At 38.3% G+C, this 21,594-nt stretch overlaps 1 protein-coding gene across 9 annotated transcripts in view; it reads left to right on the top strand.

The window, feature by feature from the left end:
• Positions 1-12,548: 12,548 nt before the first annotated feature.
• The window catches only part of Tpk1 (thiamin pyrophosphokinase 1), a 335,423-nt gene continuing 326,377 nt past the window's right edge, over positions 12,549-21,594 (top strand). For 2 of the 9 annotated variants that reach the window (XM_048786779.1, XM_048786784.1), the window contains exons 1-2: positions 13,275-13,445; positions 13,536-13,594. In XM_048786779.1, the coding sequence (XP_048642736.1) occupies positions 13,552-13,594 (43 nt within the window). In that variant the 5' untranslated portion in view covers positions 13,275-13,445; positions 13,536-13,551. Of the gene's footprint in view, positions 13,253-13,274; positions 13,446-13,535; positions 13,595-14,534; positions 14,587-21,594 lie in introns of those variants that run through there. The other 7 variants (XM_048786773.1, XM_048786774.1, XM_048786775.1 and 4 more) reach the window with 7 other exon arrangements.

A 21,594-nucleotide genomic window follows, 5' to 3' on the forward strand; every position in this document is an offset into this window, starting at 1 on the left:
TGTTCAATGCTCTTAGCCATCAGGGAACTGCAAATCAAAGCTGCATTGAGGTACCACTTCACATTCTCAAGAAAAAAAAAAAAAAAGAGCAGACAATAAGAGTGTTGCTGGGGATGTGAAGAAATCAGAGCTCTCACACAATGTTGGCTCAATGGAAAATACTGTAGCTGCTTTGGATAATGATTTGAGAGTTTCTCAGACAATTAAATGTAGAGTTACCATGTGATCCAGCATTTCAACTCCTATATGTATAATAACGTAAAGTGGCCTTTTGTTAATGTTTAAATTTTGAAATGTTTTGGACTGTTGTTAAAATAATGATCTGATTAAATAATCCATTTCTTCCATCTAGAGGCAGTGTTTGATTCTATTTTTCAAGATGTCTTTTTAGTAGTATGCCTTGACCTGACGCAAACTGATAGAATATACCAAATTAAAACTTATAGATAAATTTGCATTTCAATTTAATGACCTCTCGTTAAATTGGTATGAAATTTTCACACAGTCTTTAGATAAGCTAGGTGGTTTATATCTAAGTTTAAACTCAACTCCCATATTTTAATCTACATAAGTAATATGTTTAATAAAACATACTTAAGACATTAAGTTGGAATGCCAATGAATGATGTCTTGTATTTGAGTTCCTCGATAGTTTTAAATCATATTCATTACAGTCAATGGAATGATCCATTGGTAAGAGTTTCAACTCCAGACCTAGAGGTGACAAGCTGTTAGTGAGCCACATACTGAGTTACCTTTTTCCCAAACAAGGACACTGCAGTTCATTCTATTAGCTATGATAAGCTTGCTTTGAAGCTCTTCATTTTGAAGTTTTAAATGGGAGCTCTGCCATATGTCAGCCCCTAACTGAACTTAAGTAACCTTAATAAAGCAGATGCAATGTGCTCAACACTAGGCTGCTGCAGGGGAGTTAGGCCATGCCCTTTCATTTAGGTGAAGCCACTCACAGCCCACTGGAGAATGACAACTGAAGCAAGGAATGCGTTTCTTAATCCTCTGAGCACTGATGCTCCTGTATTTCCTTAGGTTGCTGAAATATATATTCTCTCTCTGAGGCTAACCTCTAATCCTCAGTCCAGAAATGGAATGATTTTAAAATCTTCGAAGTTTAAACTAAGGAAAGACAATATTAGACAAGTGAAATCTTATCTAACCAGACCATTCAAAGACTGGCTCTTTATATGGATGGAACAATAATGTTCTAAATGCATTTTACTACTGAATAAAGTGTCACCATTTTTTCACTGTTGTTTTATAAAATAATGGGTAGGTATGAGAACTCTTGAGGTTAAACTATTTGAATATCTAATTCCACAAAGGCACCCCTTCGACCCAGTCTCTAATAAGTAGTTGCCCAATTTTTCCTGGAAAACACTGAATTACAGGAGCTAAAACTTTGCTATTGGAGAATGCCAGGTCAAAACGTCTTCCTTAGGTTTAATCCAAAGAAGCTTTTTCGTAACTTCTACTCATTTTACCCCTTGGAGAAATATCATCTATTCTAAGTCTAAAATCAAGATTCAATTAAAATTAGAATTTGCAAAAAAAATGTATTTTAAACTTGGCTTTCTTGAGTTGTTGGTGGCCCATTGTATGGAGAGGAACTTTCCAACACATGTTTTCAAGAAATTTCACAGAGTAAGAGAAGTCCAAAGATGAAGAAAAAGACATTATTGGCATTGAGAAATGGAGGACATATTTGGAAATGCTTTCCCCACTATTTTTTTTTTTGCCTTTTCTTTTTCATCATTTTTCCCCCTTAAAATTAACCTCCTCTTCACTCAGAATTCTTTTAGCTGGGTTCCTTCCTCTCTGACTCGAGCAAATGGCACTGCAATTCCAAAGGGATGTTTTCTTCAAAGAATGGATACCTAAATTGTTTTAAAGCAGAGAGTAGACTATTTTGGTGCTTTTTACTGCTAAGATAACCATTCTCCTCTTCATTTATCCCAAGTAAGTCACCTGAGAGTAAGATACACGGAACCATCCAGATTATTTAGGAATGCACACCTCCGTATTTGCAAGTAGCTTTGTACCTTAAAGGAAATGATGCCTTCAGTACTAGAACATAACATGAGATTGCCTCACTTCTCTGGCAGAAAGTTATCCTCAGGGCAGGTCACCTAGTAACAGGCCTTTCTCTTCCAAATGTCAGCATTCAAATTGAATTCCTTCCCTGTTTGCACTCTGCAGAATCAAACAAAATCTCAGTTTACATGCCACTGCATCTGCAAACTCCTCCTTGCTGGGATGTGATCAGTGAGAACTGTGGATGGAACTGTTTTGGCCAGAGGTAAAGGTTAAATGTGAATTTGAACCAGATCCAGAGCTTGACTCAACATTTGGACATTAAAACTGTCAGATGATCCTACAAAATATGCCCAGTGATTGTTTTCTGGACCAGTTGGCCCTCTAAGTAGATTGACTTTCAAGTTTTATCCCACACTCTGAGATTACTTAGAGAGCAAGGAGACATGAAATTGTTGACACAAGAGGGTATAATGTTTGTAATAAAGTCAGCCATTTGTTTCTCTTATATCTGTATATTGAAAGGTTTTGAATCCTAGAACACTTAAGGATGAACAGACAATCAAGTTTCAGACAGGCTTAATAATTAAACTTTGCCATGGGTTTTAAATAGATGTATTTTATGACCTTCCTATAACTATACAAAGTATTTTAATTTCAAGATAAATAAACCCTTTCAATTCTTTTTTTCTTTTTTTTGCGTACTGGGGATTGAGCCTAAGGGAACTCTACCACTGGCCACAGCACTTTTTATCATTGAGACCAGGCCTCCCTAAGTTGCCTGGGCTGGCCTCCAGCGTGCCCCCCTCCTGCCTCAACCTCCCCAGTGGCTGAAATTATAGATGCTTGCCACTGCGCCCGGCATTAATTCTTAGCTTTTCAAGAGCTTCTTTTGTGTGAGAAGACAAAACTTCACAATACTTATTACTTCCTTTATTGTAAATGGACAGTCTGGGTATTTTTTAAAAATGCATTTATTAGATGTGGTTGCACACCCAGTGACATGGGAGCCAGAGGCAGAAGGATCACAATTTTGAGGACATCCTTGGCAAATTCAAGGCCAGTCAGGGCAACTTAGCAAAACACTGTCTCAAAATAAATAAATAAATAAAAAGGGCTGGGAATGTAGCTCGGTGGTAAAGTGCCCCTGGGTTTATGTCCCAGTGCTGGAGCCAAAAAAAAAGCACTTCCTTTTATACTAACAGATAAAAACAGGTGAATAATTGGGAAAGAAGGACAGATCAAAGGAGTAAAAGAATCACTTTTAGCTTTTCTTTTGAGATAAGAAAATAAGACAACTTATAATAGATAGACTATCTTCTGTGTTACCTTGGAAAATTCTTAGTCTTTCTGGGCCTCAAATTCCCCACTCAAAATGGTCACAAAAATACTATATTTATCTGCTATGAGACACCACTAATTTTAACACATGCCATTGTTTCATGTACCACTGAGGTAAACAAAATGTCCCAGAAATCATGAAACAATGCTTTATGATCCCTTAGAATTGTGATGTTATACTTGTTGAAAGTTCTTTTTAAGCCTTCTTTTAGACACATTCTTGCCTCATTTTTATGAATTTCTATGGCACAATAACTTCCAATATAGTATAAACCTGGCTGTGCTTTCACAAGGCATGAAGACCATGTTACTTCTGCCTGAAAATGACTGTCACCCACCATTAATTACAAATGCTCCAAGGTCAAAGGTGTCAATATGTGAAGAACAAAAATCTGCATTAGATTCTACAAAGCATGGAATTATTTTTTCATCAATGCAAATAACTTTTGTTATTATTAATTGTATGACTGTTATTAATAATCATTTGTATACTACAGTTGATTATGTCCTTAACTAAATGAACTGAGCATCCTATATCTGCTTCTGCACTATGGAAGCTATTAAAGTTGAATTTTGAGTATAGAAGAGAAAATGATTTCTCCCTTTGTTGGCATAAATTTGGGGGACACTTCTCTGGTCAAATGCCATCAACAATCCAATATCTAGTTATTTAATCTTTTATGCTTGTTCCTAAAGTTCCCAAAGTCTTCTAAGAACTATGGTCAGCATCACTCTTGAATAGATTTTCCTCTAAATAGGATGGCTGGTTTACCTTTAAGAGCCACTCTTCCTTTGATTGACCCATAAGTACAACCAAGTGTAGTTACTATCTTTTCAACTTTCTACTTCTTCCCTTGACAGGGAACCTTAAAAAACATGATGGCTCCATCTGTCAAGCTTTGCAGATTTTAGGGCTTTGTATAAACTCAGTGGAACCTACATAGTCTACCTTGATGGCCCCATCCTAGCTGAATGTTGCACTGAACTGCTTCTCAAACAATGGAAGAATCTTTGGAGTCCTCTGGCTGTGCTTCACCTCTGCGACTTACTTTCAGAGGCTCATAACACAAGGTCAACCATACCACAAGATGTATTTCTTTAAGTGCAGTAACCTTTTTGTTCACTCAAGCAAATGAAAAAATATAAATAAAACACTGAACTACCTAATGTAAAAATAAATTTATAAGTATGAACTTTGAAAGAATCAAATGTTTATCTTATACCAGATTGGTTTTATGTTCATTATAGTTGAGTACAATCTGTTAAAAAAATCATCATTTTGTTTTTTGATAAAAATAAGGGTGAATCTTTTTTTTAATATTCACTTTTCAGTTTTAGGTGGACACAATATCTTTATTTTACATGTATGTGGTGCTGAGGATCGAACCCAGTGCCCCATGGATGCTATTTGAGCACTCTACCGCTGAGCCACAACCCCAGCCCCAAAGGATGAATCTTTAGAAAGTAAAGTCAAAATCTTCTTTATTGTCAATGATATGGTATGCATTCCTGCTCACAAACTTAATATTTATACTTTCAAGATCAACATGTTTAACAGTCCTTGTTTTCTAAATCTCAATCTTTTAGTGTTTTATAGTCGCTTTATCTTCTCAACTTTTATCTTCTTAAACTGCTGAAACTTACCCTAAATGATGTAGCCACACATCATTCCAAAGGGTCCCTAGCAGAGGGACTTTGGACACGTGCCAGCATTTCATCTTGACGTATGCTTCTCTGCTGCCCTCTACTGTAAGTATCACCAATTTTTACAAGACTGCCAGAATATATATGTAAATCTTAGTAATGGAAAAAGCAGAATACTGAGTAAAAACTCTACTTTGGAAAGAAGAAAGCACGAAAGTAACCTAAAAAGAAAAGTGGTCATTTTATTTTTATTAAACTACTCCAAAATGTTGCTATTTTAAGTAACAATTATTAAAATAATGTTCCCAAAATATGATCCATCATGCTAAGCCAAGTTGGCTATATCTGTAGTGGTTGGAAGAAATTATCTCAAGATCTCAAGTTGGAATGATTTTGTTCATTCCCTAATAAATGAGTTGAAATAAGAGGACTTGTAAAAACTCATACATCTTCACTTCTACTCCCTATCTTCTTTTTCTCAAAAACTTTCCTTTACAGGAAATAATTTATTTTTCTCCTCTTATCAAAATTAAAATGGTCAGTTATTTACCCTAGTTCATACTCAACTTTATTCTAACAAAAGCACATTTGAAGTTCATAACATTTCCTTTCCTTTCAACAAATATTTATTGAGCATGTTCATTGTCTAAATTCCTTGTTAATAGCAGGAATGAGACTCATTCCTGACCACACTGAACCTGCAGTCTATGAGAAGCTATAGACCTATAACAACAACAACAATAAAAATCAGGAATACTTATTTAATTATATTTTCCAGGAACAGTATTATAAGCAGAATGAGTAGCATATATAAAAGGCTCTGGGAGGGAATTTGGTGCACTTGGAATAAAAAGGTCAGAGTGGCGTACGTGAGGCTGGAGAGTGAGGCAAGAACAGAACATGCCAGGTCTTCTGAGATACACTGAGGATTTTGACTTTTATCCCAAGAGTAGTTGGAACCACTCCATCACAGTTGGCAGAGGAGTGACATGATCGAATTGTGATTGAGAGAGATCACTATGCTGTCTGTGTGGGACAAGTGGAGACAAGTCAGAGTGTGGGCTTATTTTCTTGGGATATGGCCCAGTTGCAGTGAGATATAAACAGAGGCTTGAAATGAGGAGGCGGCAGTAGATGATTTGGAGACATTTTTAAGAAAATACAAGTGAAAAAGTTTGGCATGTGGTTGGCTGGGAGTTGTGAGAGGGAGGCTGTGGAGTTGGGCTACAAAGGAAGAGCAGTTCCAAAGCAGAGGAGGAGTGTAAATTCATCACTAAAAGTGCTGTTTTCTCTGTAATTCAAAACAGAACTATGCCTTCTCTACCTCTCTCCCTTGCTCACATCCAACTACTTATAGACACACATGTATACCCCACTCTCAGAATTCCAGGCATGTTCCAGCCATGTCATCCTAAACTAATGTGGAAGACTTCTCCTCCCACTATAAATACTGAAATGGTGAAGAAATTTAATTATGTAAGTGTATGAATACACATCTGAGCTTAAAAATAGGGAGGGGTGGTGAAAAGCTACCTGTGGCAAAACAAAGAGTTAAATAAAAGTGTGATAACATGCTAATATGTAACTCTTAGGAGATTACTCTAAGCTTGTTTCTTATCTGTAAAACAGTAATACTTAATTTGATATAGCATGAAGATTAAGTGGAATAGTAAGGTGCTTAGAACAGTGTCCAACTTGCAGTTAGCTAGGAGCAAGGGAACTGAGTGCATTCTGATTCAGCTGTTGTTAAGGACTCCTGACCCTCCATAGGCCTTAGAGCTGGGAGCTAAAAGGAGAAAGCAGTTGGGACACGAGGCATGCCTTGGAATTCAGGCAGTGGACTGCCAGAAGTGAGATCCTGTCACTGAAAATGAACCACCACTAGCACTCATAAACCCAGCCATGAAAACCATAAGGAAGCTTCTAGGTACTTTACACAGTGCACTGAATGGAAAGGAGATAAATCAACTTTGAGTGAGCTAAGGTGGGATTTGAGGCATACATTGGTGCAAACACTCTGAAGTGAAATTTTCAGGGAAAATCTCCTTCAGAAACATTGAAATCCATACAATAGTGTCACAAGAAACACCAAAACTTCTGTTTACATACAATCAAAAAATGTAGCCACAAACAGAAAGAACAATGTGAATCAGTAGATATAATCTTTAGGCTTTCTTTCTCCTGTTGATTTTATGGGATTTATGTGACTTAACAATCTGTAAAGGTGTATAAAAATAAGCTTAAAGTGATTAAAGAAGTTAACAAGTAGCCACCATGAAAACAGAGAATATAAATAAGTCACACATATTTGAAACTAAATGTAAAAACTGATCCTGAAAATATCAAAATGAAGAAATATTTTCAGAATATTGCTTAATAGCAGGAACAAATTAAAGAATTGCTGAATTAACCTAATAAACTGTCTCCAGAGGATAACCTTTTCATTGTTAACAAAAAAAGATATGAAGCCAGAAAGAGCTGAGCAGATAAGAGGTTCCAGTCATGCTGGCTTTTATGCGGGAGAGTAATGAGATCATTACCTATTCGATTGTCTGGCCCAACAGTCAAAAACTCCTGACTGCACACGCAGCTTCCAATGAACATTTTAGGATTTACGTTTCATCTCAGACTTGTGGGTTATTACAGATGTGAGAGTGGGAACGTAAGGTTTAGGGGATGATTCTATAGCCTGGGCCTACTTTGCTGACACTCGCATGCTTTCTTATAAAAAGCAACTTGGGTGCAGACCTGCCTGGCTTAAGTCAGTGGAATGCCACATTCCTCAGCAAACAACTGTTATCTGCAGGAGAAATGTAAGGGTTCAAAGGCCTCTCCCTGCCAATTAGAACAGTTTACCCTGAAGGGGGACACTTTAGTGACCCTTACACAGACCAGATTCCAGAACTCAGGAGATAAGGATAATGCCCCCTAACAATAAAATCTGAGAACAGGTTCCATTTAGAACAGCAGAGTTGCCTTGGATCCATGCATGTCCCCTCTGCAGGGGTAAGTGTGATGCCATCTTGCTGTCAGTCACAAGCCCAGAGATGGACCTGGGTGGGTCTCTCTTGAAACTTCCCTGGGACCCACAAGCAAGAGAGGCACAGTCCTCTCTCCTCTCTGAGAGGACCCATTTTCTCTCTTGAGAGTGTCTCCTTTTCTCCTTCTATTCTAATATATCATGTCTGTTAGTCTGAGAAAAATGCCTAAAATCTTTTTAGCACAATTGTTTAAAAAAAAAAAAAAGTAACCCAGGATCTCTGTGGCTGCATCCTTGGGAAGCCCTAGTTCTGTAACAGACTTACTGGAAAGAATTTCTACTATTTCTCATACAGAAGTATCTGACACCAAACCTATCTTCCTGCATAAGCAAATAGAGAAGCAAAAATATATATCAAATAACATACAGAGAAGAATCATGATCAGTGAGACAAAGAAAACCATCTAGATGAGCCCCTGATCATCTATGCATTCTGTCGAGAGGTCACTTCCAAGTTATCACACAGTTGGCCTCACTGACATAAAGCAAGACAAGAACTGGGAGAGGCCAAGGTGGCAAGGACTTGCAGGGCAAAATACTACAGAACCATATAGAAAGGAGCTCTAGAAATCTGTAAAGTTATACCGGAGTCACTGGCAATCCAATTTTAGACCTGTACTAGTTTTTGCAAAAAAGCAGCACCATTTTTTTTATTCAATGTTTTTGTAGGCCCAACAAACTTCTGCAATCTATTTTTTGAAAAATACATAACCCAGAATGCCATAAATCAAGTGAGGCTTAGGTGCAAATTTACATTATAATATTGATTTAAAATTCATTTGCTATCATCTTAACAAGTCTTGTTTTCTCCCATACTAGTAAATTACTATTTACTTTGTTAGAGAAGTAAAAAATTTGGAGTCAAATCTGTCACAACCCATACCTAATAGATAGCCCAAAATGAAAGTTGATTCTGGCCCTCAAATATTCCCAAATCTTTTCACTTTGAACTTCTTTACTGCATCCACTGCATCTAGGTCAATATGCCATCAGCCATTAGCTGATGTACTAGTTAGGACTAAGAGTAGAAGGCATATGACAACAGACCCATCTGCTCCTGCCACGAAAAGACCAAAACAACTAAACAAGAGTGGATTAAGCAAGTTGGAAGCTTATTGCTCTTTCACAAATATGAGACTTATTTAAATAAGGCACGAGTTTGTTTTCCTTCATACTACAGAGCCAGGTTGCTGACTCCTAAAACACTGTTGCTTTTTACTGCAACAGACTTCAAGCTGGTAAGGAACAGGTGGATGGGATTTCAAGTGGTGATTGCCAAGTGTTACTAAACTCTTTTGTGAACCTTGTACTATCCATAGTGTAAATTATTATTCAGCCCATTTCTATTATGTTTACGCTATAGATGTTTGAATGGTTAATAAATCACACACACTCACACATAATCCTTTATAAAAATATATATAGAGAAAATATTACTCTGCACCATATGCAGAGTGTTTGGCACTAAGAAGACAGCAATGAAGAGATCAGGCAAAATCCCTTATTTGTTATAGAGAGGACAGTCAATAAACAAGTTCTCCAAGATAAAGAGTATGAAGAAGAAAACCAGAATGCTAAGATGGAGAGTAACTAAGGAAGCTAGCTTAGATAGGAAAATCAAGGAAGGTTTCTTTGAAGAGGCAATATTTGAGCTCAAGGTTGGAGTGACAAACAGAATAAGAAGCAGAAACTGAGTTTGTGAATGAGTAAAAAAAAAAAAAAGGCAAATTAAAAATATCAAGGAGTACAAAGGAACAAGGAGGCTAAGGAGAGAAGTGAAGACACTGGGAAGAGAAGAAATGAGTGATTTCGGTTTTAGTCCCTTGATTCAGAGGCAGTAGGGAAATATGCAAGTGGAAATACACTAAAGGTGGCTGAAAATGCTGCTTGGCTTTGACTGTGAGATCAGAATAGGTATGTGTTTTGAGGCAAAGAGAATGGATGGAGCATCCCATACTCATGGTTGGAAGAATTGTCCACAGTACCCAAAGTGATCTATATTCTAAATGCAATTCCTGTCAAAATACCAATGGAAATTTTCACAGAAATAGAAAAAAAGTTATATGGAACCACAAAAGACCTGTCCAAGCAATCTGAGAAAAACGAACAAAGCTGTGTCATTAGAATCTCTGACTTCAAAACATACTACAAAGTGAGGTAACTAAAACAGCAGATAAAAACAGACACACAGACCAATGGGATGAATTCAATTCCTTGTATTTTCAGCCAACTGATTTTTAATAAAGGCAGCAAGAACATCCAAGGACAATCTCTTTTATAAATGGTTCTGGGAAAATTGAATATTTATCTGAAGAGGAAAGAAACTAGACCCTAACTCGTACTGTATATAAAAATCAACTTGAAATGGATCAGACTTAAATGTATGACCTGAAATTATTAAATGACTAGAAGCAAATAATAAGGGTCTAGTTAAGATTTTTTTAAATATGAACCCTAAAGCCTAGGCAACAAGTAAAATTAGACAAATGAAATTACATTAAAGTAAAAAACTTCTGTGCAGCAAAGGAAACAATTATCAGAAAAGACAATCTACAGAATGGGAGAAAATTATGTGCAAACTATTCATCCAATAATATATAAGGAATATATAAGGAACTTAAACAACTCAACAGCAAATACCAAACAATCCAATTTAATAATGGTCTACGACCTGAACAGACACTGCTGGAAAGAGGATATACCAATGGCCAACACGTATAGGAGAAAATGCTCAACATCCCTAATCTTCAAAATAATATAAAAAAGACATAAAAGAAATAAATAAAAGACAAATCTTGGCCAGGAAGTGGAGAAAGGAGAACCCTCATACACTGTTGGTAGGAATGTAAATTAGTGTGATCATTATGGAAAACAGGATGGAGGTGCCTCAGAAAACTAACAATAGAATGAGCATGTGATCCAGTAATGCCACTGTTGGGGATAAATGTTGAAGAGACATCTGCACTTTCACATTTACAACAGCCAAGCTACGGAATCAATCTAGTGTCTATGGATGAGCGAATGGATAAAGAAAATGTGTTCTCTATACTCAGTGCACCATTATCAGCTATAGAAATAATAATAAAAAAAATTCTGTCATTGCAGCAACATGGATGGAATGAGGCACTGTTGAGTAAAATAAGTCAGGCATGGAAGACAAATACCATGTTCTTATGTGAAAATTCAAAAAGTTGAACTCTTAAGAAGTAGAGGATAGAACAGTGATTAGCAGAACCTGGGAAAGGTTTGGGGGGAGGGAGGGATGCAGAGAAGCAGGTGTGGGTTCTGAGGGGCAGATGGAGGTATAACTTCTAATTCTGTTACAGTGTAGGATAACTATGGTTGATAATACTAATTGAATATCTCAAAGGAGTTGGTAGGGAGGACTGCATCTTCCAAATACAAAGAAATGTTATGCCTGAAGTGACAGACATACCAGTTACCCTGACCTGAGCACTACACGTTGTATACATGAATCGTCACACTGTAATACCCCATAAATGTGTAATTCTTGTGAAACAAAAAATACATTTAAAATATTTACTAATATAATAAGATACATAAGTATGAGATAGCAAGTGATATTTCCCTCAACATATTGCCTTCTACCTACTCCATCCCTTCTGCTTAGAGGTTACCTTTAACAATTAATTCCTTAGGATATTAAAACATTTAAAAATACAAGTGAGATTCTTCTGCCTGCATTTATACAATTTATTCTGTTGTTGACATTTTTCCACGAGGGCATATGATTTTATTTTTTTCCAATAATTCCTTGTATAATATGCCATAATTTTACGTTTCCTCCCACCACGTATTAGTGGAGATCATAATTATTTAATGAACCTGTATTTTGTAAGAAGCACATTGTTTAGTTGGAGGAATAGCATGAACAAAACCAGAAAGGGGTCCTGCCCTTAGGAAGCTAGCAATCCAATAGGAGTGCTAAGTGAAGTAAGATAACTCGGATTGTGATTATAGCTATGTGGCCAATCAATCCAAGATGAGATGGGGGGGGGGTGCTGGTTTGTGCTGAGGCTTGATGAATAGACTGTTTTAAGAAAAACCAGAGAAGTAGCATCCCATATTATCATAAACGATTTCAATATGAAGATTCAATATTCATTGATCCCTTGCTCTATACCACCAGCTGTTAGTGTGACTATTTAAGGGTAAAAAAATTTTGGTCCTTGTTTTCTTCGCGCCTACATTTTAGAATAATTAAGCATAAAACCCCTCAAGGGTAACTGGAACATAGTAATTGCTCTATAAACTTAAATTTTTGTTAAGGAATCATTTGCAATGTGGCAGATAAATTTACTCTATTCTTTAAGGTTCCTTATCTGTGTTTTTTCCATATGAATATCTTCTATAATTGCCTGCCTACAGTCTGGGTCATCATCTCACGCTTTTCCGTGCCCTGATGATTTGTGGTTCTCGCAGGTGTTGCAGCTACAGCACCCAATTGTGTTACACGTGCGCATCTCTACACGACTGGCACCTTTAAACGTGCCCTTCTGAAAACTTTAGGAGATAATACTAGTTTATAAAAGTTGGGTTTGGGGTCCCTTCTTTGGGTCTTCACTCTCGCGGAGACGCCCTGCACCTGTAAGACCCGCGCGCTTCCGCCGTTGCTGCCCAAGCCCAGCCGCCTCCGGTGCAGGCCGGGCCTCCGCCGCCGGGAGGGGTGGCGGTGCGGGCTCTGGTGCGAGTGCAGGCGCCGGCTCGTCGGAGGTGAGTCTTGCCCGGCGCTGGAAAGGGCTGCACGGCCGGGGCCCTTTCTTCTGGGGAGACTGAGCGGCGCGCGCCAGGTGGTTTCCTCCAGGACGCGCCGGGCGCGGGGAGGAAAGGGTGGCGCGGGGCCGGAGGGCAGGCGCGGGCGGCCGCGTGAGATCAAAGCGAGCGCGGCCGCGGAGGAGGCGGGGAAGCTGCTTTGCTGGTGAGCGAGGAATACCTTGCTTCGCGTCCAGCAGGGACGGCCTCTGTGCCGAGGTGGGGCGTAGAGGGCTGCGCAGAAGCACGGAGCGGGTCTAGTGCGGAGCCGCGAAGGCGAAGCCGAAGCCGCGCGGGAGGCTCGGCGCTCCCGGAAGGAGGCTGCACGCCAGGCGCCTCAGCCGCGCGCCGAGCGGTCGATAGGAGCAGCGCTCCGAGGCTTGGGCTCCTCCCGCCATTGTGTAGGTGAGGCTGCCGCGGGAGGAGGGGGAGCAGTGGGGAGGGGGCGGCCGGCGGGTGATGCCGGGTTCCCGGATGGAGGCGGGAGGGGCGGTCCCCGAAGAGCACGGAGCGTACCCGCTTTGCCGTCTCCCCCACCCCTGCCCTGTTCCCGCCCTGCCCGCGCGCTCCCGCGATGCGCAGCACCAGCACTGCGCGGGTCAGACCGCAGCGAGCGGGTTGGGCGGTGGCGCTGCGCTCCCCTAGCAGCCTGGGAGATTCTAACCTGCACTTTTGTGTTTTAATGCAGAGGCCAGTATTCCGCTATGGAGCATGCCTTTACCCCGCTGGAGCCCCTGCTTCCCGCTGGTACTGTACTGCTTCTCGCGCCCTTACAGGGCGCTCCCGTGCCCCTCCCGGAGAGAGGTTAAAGGGACTCCATGCCACCCTGAGCGGTTGCAGCCTCATGCTGCCCGATTCCTCGCACTGCATCCCAGGGCCTCAGTTTTCTCATCCTCCCTTGGGCCTCAGTTTCCTTATCTGAAAAAGGAGCATACATATGAGTCCTTATGAAGACTGAATGACTTGATAGTTTGTGTGTCCTCTACCTGTAGCCCAGTGAGTGCACCTGTACAGTTAGTTAACTGATAGACCTCTTACAGCAGCGGGATCACATCTGCAGCAGAGCAGAACATGCACGAGGGAAAGTCATTGTCACTGTCCACGGTGCATTTCTAATTCACTGGGAAGGTGCTGGAGCTTACCCAGCAACAGATTAAGACATTTCTTACGTAATCATTTATTAATCTGTTAAATTATTGCACTTCAGTGGAAGTGAGGATGGAATGAATGAATTTTATTGGTAGCATTCATTCTCATGTGTAGTGATTGATTTCTTTGTGATAATTTCGAAAGGTTAGATGTATATTTTTTTGCCAGTTAGTTTTTATTGTTTCCATCTTATAGAACTTCTAGTTTTTCAGTTTCATAAACAACATGGTCTTTTAATATTACATTACTTGACACCTGACTCTACCTTAATATCTTACTTTGCTGATGAAGGAAAACACTAAGTGATAGAATGAGAATCTGAACCAGTGTCTTTTTGCTTGGTTAAGAGGTGGGGTGTCTAATTATTGCTATAACAGCTTTTGAAAAGTTAAGAAAGGCATCAACAAATAACGTTTGTGAATTAGATTCCATAGTGTCAGCCAATAGTGGCAAGAACCGATGGCAGTACCAAAAATAAACATTTTATGCAGGTGGCCTGTTGGCCTTGAGATTGATACTAAAAGCTCGGAGCACTATTGTCTGAAGCTTGCTAATGTCTTCTGGGTTAGAAGAAATACATCATAGAGATGGTGAGTGCTGCACAGGAAAGATTATATTCAGGAATGAGAATCTCCACGTTTAAATACTAGTTGGCCACTAAGTAGTCCTGTACCTCATAGCTCAGTTTCTTCATCTGTCACATAGAAATGCATCATAGGGTTATTGTCCAAAGAGTAGGTACATGTTAAGCACTTCCCTTCTGTAGCTATAAGCTGTTACATGCAGCAGTAGGTCTAGAGGGAAAACAAAGGCGGTTAAATCTCAGGTCAGGGCTGAGATGGAAAACATTTGGAGTAACATGAGGACAGAGAGCTCTGCTTCTTTTTTAATCAGAGGCTTAGAGAAGGCCTTGACCCCTTAAGTCAGAACATTTGTAAGCTCCACATTTAGAGCTAGGCCTGTAGGGGTCCAAGATACCCAGTGTCAAGTTCAGATTCATGGAGACAGAACCCAGTGCTTCCTTGGGCTGTTTTCAGAGTTTTCTTCCTGTTCTTGCTTGTGAAATGATGTAGATTCCTGTCTCACCTCTAGCTTTGGCCTTGAAACAACGGCCCCAGGCATATTGATATTGACTGTAGATATGTAGAAGATATTTTAAAACAGAACACTTACTGTGAGGGACCAGTGTCAAGCCTGGTCATGCTTTGGGGAAAAAATGAACACATACAGCATTCAAAGTAAAAAATATCTGAGGTTAACTTCATTAGAAGAATTCCTTTCATCAAGGAGACATTTAAAACTTATCTAGCAGAAAAGTTGTATTCATAAATTCTGTGAATTTGTTGGCATTATTTTATCTGTAACTTACTTGTATTTAATATACTGGGAAATCCAACAATAAAGCTGATTCTCCAGAGTTTTGAAAAGTTGCCAGGAAAGATATTGTGGACAAATATAGTTTTGGGGGTTGATCACTATTTTAGAGAAAGGTGGTATTCTTAAAAGAACTTTTTTGTTTTGTGAACTACAGTGTGAATTTTTTCTGTATTCTGTTCTGGACATAACCATTGTTACTCATTTCAAAGTGAATTCATATTATAAATTGTTTTGTAAGTAACTATTTTGGGGGCAATAAGTTAAAATATGTGGGTAATTTTTACTTTGAATGCTGTATGTGTTCATTTTTCCCCAAATAAAATAGAATGGTTTCTAAAATAAAAAATCAGTTCTATTTACCAGAGATTATTAACCTAAAAACTTATATGAATGTCAGTGGTAGAGCATATACTTAACATGTGTGAAGCCCTGGGTTAAGCCCTAGCACACACTCACATAAATTGTGTTTTAAACTGTGTGCATGTGTATGTAGATAATTAAAAGTTTGTAATAAGACCTAGTTTATGTCCTTTTCTACAACTTTTTCACTATTTTGTTGTGGTCCATATGTAAAATTTTCTCTGTAGTTTTTTTAAAACCACATATGCAATGTAGACTCAAATTAGCTAGCTAGTCTTTCTTAATAGACATTTATGTTATTTCTGGTCTTTACTGTTAAAAATCTACAATGCATATTTTTTAAACACTTTTATTGTTTTTTTTTTTTTTTTTTTAGTTTATATAAATCATTAGGCTACATTTTGACCTAATCACAAAAGCATGGGATACGATTTGGTCTAATTCAATCCCCAGCACTTCCTTCCTCCTCCTGCTTCTCTCCGTCTCCTCTGCTGATCTTTCTACAATTTATTTGTAGTGTTTTATTTTTACATTAGTCTCTGGTGGATATCCTTGATACTGGGATTCTCTGTGCTATATTCCTGTGTGTACATTTGAAAGTTCAGTGAGATCATTCCACCATTCTTTTCTTTTCCTGTCCTTCCTTCCTCCTCTTCAATCTCCTTCATCTACTCTAATGGTCTTTCCTCTATTTTGATGAAATTCCCTGTCACATTTTTTTCTTTCTTTTCCCCTTCCCCTTCCACTTTATTTTGGATCGGTTTCCACATATCAGAGAAAACATTCATCCTTCGGTTTTGTGGGACTGGCTTATTTCACTTAACATGATAATCTCCAGATTCATCCATTTACTGGCAAATGCCGTAATGTCATTCTTATTTATGGCTGAGTAATACTCCATTGTGTACACACACCACATTTTCTTTATCCATTCATCTGTTGAAGGGCACCTAGGTTGTTTCCATGCTTTGGCTCTTGTGAATTGTGCTGCTATAAACATTGATGTGCCTTCATCACTATACTATGCTGATTTTAAGTCCTTTGGATATTTACTGGGACAGGGGGTTATATGGTGGTTCCAATTCCTAGTTTTTTTTTTTTTATTTTTTTAGTTGTAGATGGACACAATACCTTTTTAAAATTTTTTATGTGGTGCTGGGGATTGAACCAGGTGCCTTCCACATGTAAGTCGAGCACTCTACCACTGAGCTACAACCTCAGCCCCTCCCTAGATTTTTGAGGAATCTCCATACTGCTTTTCAGAGTGGTTGTCATAATTTGCAGTCTCACCAACAGTGTATGAGTGTACCTTTTCCCCCACGTCCTCATGAACGCTTATCATTATTTATACTCTTGATAATTGCCATTCTGACTGGAGTGAAATGAAATCTCAATGTTGTTTTGATTTGCATTTCTCTAATTGCTAGAGATGTTGAACATTTTTTAAAATATTTAACCATTTATATTTTCTTTTTTTTTTTTGGTACTGAGGGTTGATCTCGGGGGCACTTGACCACTGAGTCACATCCCTACTCCTATTTATGTAGAGACAGGGTCTCACTGAGTTGATTAGCGCCTCCCTTTTGCTGAGGCTGGCTTTGAACTCATGATCCTCCTGCCTCAGCCTCCCGAGCCACTGGGATTACAAGCATGTGTCACCATGCCTGGCTGTATTGAGGAGGGTCTGTTTAGTTCTTTTTCCCGTTTATTGATTAGGTTGTTATTATTTTTTTGGTGTTAAGTTTTTTGAGTTCTTTGTATATCTGAATATCAATGCCCTAACTGAGGAGCAGGTGAGAAAGGTCTTTTGCCCTTCTATAGGCTCTCTTCATGCCTTTGTTTCCTTTGCTGTGAAGAAGCTTTTTGATTTGATGCCATCCCATTTATTTATTTATTTTTAATTTTATTTCTTGTGCTTTAGACGTCGTGTTAAGGAAGTTGGTTCCTGTGTTGACATGCTGGAGGGTTGGCTCTGCATTTTCTTCTAGCACTTGGAGAGTTTCTGGTCTTATTCTCAGGTCTTTGATCCACTTGGAGTTGATTTTTTGTGCAGATAGGGATCATATTTCATTCCTCTGTTATGGATTTCCAGTTTTCTCAGCACCATTTGTTCAAAAGTCTATCTTATTCCAATGTATGTTTTTGTCACCTTTGTCTAGTATAAGATAAGTGTATCTATGTGGCTTGTCTCAGTGACTTCTATTATATTCCATTGGTCTTCGTATCTGTTTGGGGGCCGGTAGGATGCGCTTTGTTACTCTAGTTCTGTAGTACACTTTGAGGCACAGCATTGTGATGCCTCCAGCTTCATTCTTCTTGCTAAGAATTGCTTAGGCTATTCTGGATCTCTTATTTTCCCACATGAATGTAGCGTTACTTTTTCTAGTTCTGTGAAGAATATCATTGGTGTTTGGATGGGGATTGTGTTGAATCTGTATAGCACTTTTGGTGGTATGGCCATCTTGACAATATTAATTGTGCCTATCCAGCAATATGGGAGGTCTTTCTATCTTCCAAGGTCATCTTCAATTTTTCTTTAGTGTTCTATAGTTTTTATTGTAGAGATCCTTCAATTCTATTTTTAGATTGATTTTCCATGTATTTTATTTTCTTTTTTGAGGTTGTTATGAATGGGATAGTTTTCTAATTCTTTTTTCAGCAGATTCATTATTGGAGTATAGGAATACAATTGATTTATGAGTGTTGATCTTGTATCCTGCCACTTTGCTGCATTCATTTATCAGCTCTAGAAGTCTTCTATTGGAGTTCTTAGGGTCTTCTAAATATAGGATCAGGTCTGTCAGCAGAGAACTCATTTGAGTTCTTCTTTTCCTATTTGTGTCCCTTTAATTTCCTTCTCCTGAATGATTGTTCTGGCTATTATTAAACTCTATTATCTAGAGTTTCTAGACTATTGAATAGGAGTGGTGAAAGTGAGGACCTTTTCTTATTCATGTTTATAGATGAAATGCTTTCAGTTTTTCTCCATTCAGTATAATGCTAGCCTTGGGTTTGTCATATAAAGCCTTTACAATGTTGAGGTAAGTTTCTTCTATCCCTATTTTTTTAGCATTTTAATCATGAATAGGTGCTATACTTTATACACAAAAATATAGGTGTATATTTTTGATCATAATAGTTTTCGAGTATATCAGGATAAATTTCTAGAAATGAAATGGCCGTGTGAAATGGTATATTGCATTATCAAGAGCAACTGTCAACAGAGAGTGCTATGCACTAGTCAGTTTGGAGACTCGGGAGCAAACCAAGATGGATCTAGTTGGATATTGAATTTTGTGTTGCGTAGCCCACATAAAAATTGCAGGGTCTCAAGAGATGGACATGAGGACAGGCTGCAGGAGGCAAAGAAATGGTGGATTGAAGACAACTTAGTTTTCAAAAGAGACATGGGGAAATCGGAAGAGCCTTGCAGGTGATGGGCCGTCCTTGAGGGAGAGCTTGGTGCTACATCTCAACACCAAGGCCTTCGCAAAGCACGCACATGGCGGCTGTGAGGGAAGAGAGGACCTGATCAGGCTGGAGAGCACAGTTGGAGATTTGGGGAGAATATGGTGGAGCAGTGAGGGTAAAATCCGAACGTGGAGGATGGAGAAGAAGAGAGGGGAAGGAGACAGGTTTTAAAAGTTCCTGTGTCTTCCTCCTTTGGAACAACATTCTATAAAAACCAGACTTTTATATACACCAAATCTCAAATTGTATCATTAATGTCATGGTTCTGCTTTGCTAACCAAGTAGTCATGTGCTGCCTAACAGGAGAGCTCACATATGAGGGTAGTTCCCTAAGTCTACAAAAGAGCCGAAACTGGCCATTGCCTAGTCCTTTTACCCTTTTATGTTTGAATCAGCACAGTGACATCACTGTACAGGCATGCAGCCTAGGAGCAACAGGCTATGTAGACTAGTTTGCATAACTATGTACCTTATAGTTGGAGGTAGTCACATCTTCCTTGGGATCCTTACTTTCAGATGTGTTTATTAACGCAAACTCTTTTTTAAGACACACAGTAGATAGAGGTTTTAATTTCTAGTTTAAACAGCTACTTAAAAAAAATCAGCTTTGTTGAGGAATAATATACAACATCATTGTATTTAATTTTTAAATTTATTTTTACATGGTAAAATATGCTGTATTAGTCAGCTTTTGTCACTATATTGACATAAGCCACCTTTTCTTTATGGTGGCCTATTTAGCATACAGGTTTGGAGGTTCAAAATCCAAGATTAATGGCAGCCCTGCTTTAGATTCTGCTGAGGGTGGCTGATGGTGCTACTTTGTTAGGAGTGCATATAGGAGCAAACAATCAAGTCTTGATCAAGGAGCACAGAGAGACTGGGGTCCTCAGTCTCTTCCCAGGGCATACCCCACTGACCTGAGTGCCTTACTATGCCACTTCTTAAAGGTAGCTAACACTTCCCAATAGTGCCACCTGTGGACCTATCCTTAAACCCCAGTGGACCCTTGTAGAACCATACCCTTGCTATCATATAGCAAATGCATTCTGGAAAGTTAGCACACATAAATTAAAATGAAATAAAAATACCCTATTCTAGTCCCTCAAAGATCACCATGTAAGTGGAAATTAGGTTGTATATATTTATATTTATATCCTTTCAGACATTTGCCATTTATAAATATACACTTTGTATTTTTAATCTAAATGGGACATTGTAAGTTGTAAGTTGCTTTATTCCACTTATCAAGTTTCATCTTATATAATACTCCATATTTAAATTTCTTCATTCCAAAAGTAATTTTGCCTGTTGCTTATTTCCAACGAGGACTACCTGTGCATTTGATTCAGTTTTTTAATTTAGCATAGTTGCTCCTCACATTTTTAATCCCCCTTGACATTGTTGACGTTTTAAATAAAGCTTTTGCATCACTCTTAAATTGATCTGATAGTACATAGATATAATAAAAAATATAGCAATTTTCTATCACTATTAAAAATAATTTCTGAGTAAAAAATTGTTTTATTTTCTTCACATAATTTGATCTTCATAAATAAATTTTATGCGAGTATGCTTTTCTTTGCAAAAAGTATATATTTAAATTTTAAAAAGATTCCTGTGACCATGATGCTCTTGGGAGTTGTTTCTTCTGAATTGAATTACCATTATAGAGGTTTATTCTGAATTTAGTTACCATTTTAAGTATTATTACTGTGCACTTGATCAAGTCAACATAATTATATTACAGATTTTTGTAATAACTAACATTTACATGGTATTGTGTGCTGGGCATAGTTCTGATGTTTCAACAGCTAACTCCTGTAGGAAAGTTTGGAACTAGGAAACTGATCAGGTTTAAGTTTTATCCATTCTGTTCACTAGTTTTGTGTCCTTGGCATGCTTAATTGGTTTGAGCCTTTATTTATCTATGTAAAATAGGAATATTTTATCTATGTAAAATAGCAGTATTTTCATTAAGCCCTAACATTAAACATTAAGCTCTTGGGAAAATTAAGATATTATAAAGTATAAAAAGCAAGTTGAAGAAATAGAGGCCTATTCAAATGTAAAGAACTCTTATTAGAACTCTGTACTAGATTAATTTTAATATACTGATTATTGAATTCTGAAATCCCTAATTTCTATGCTAAATTCTCAAAAGAGATAGGTACTTATTTAAGTAAATGTGTTCAATCTAGTTAGGTAAAAGAGTATTTAGGTAAGTCTAACAGAATGACTCTTCCTGTTACCTGAATTCTACAATGTGGGCCTCTCTCCTTGTCTGGTAATGATGACTCTTTCCCTGTATCCTCACATCTTGGGTATCTTGTTGGTCTGTGTATCTGTTTCCTAATCTCATGTTCTTTGAAAAATATCAGTAATACTGG

The sequence above is a fragment of the Marmota marmota genome, unplaced genomic scaffold (genome assembly GCF_001458135.2).
Source record: "Marmota marmota marmota unplaced genomic scaffold, marMar, whole genome shotgun sequence".
NCBI lineage: Eukaryota > Metazoa > Chordata > Mammalia > Rodentia > Sciuridae > Marmota > Marmota marmota.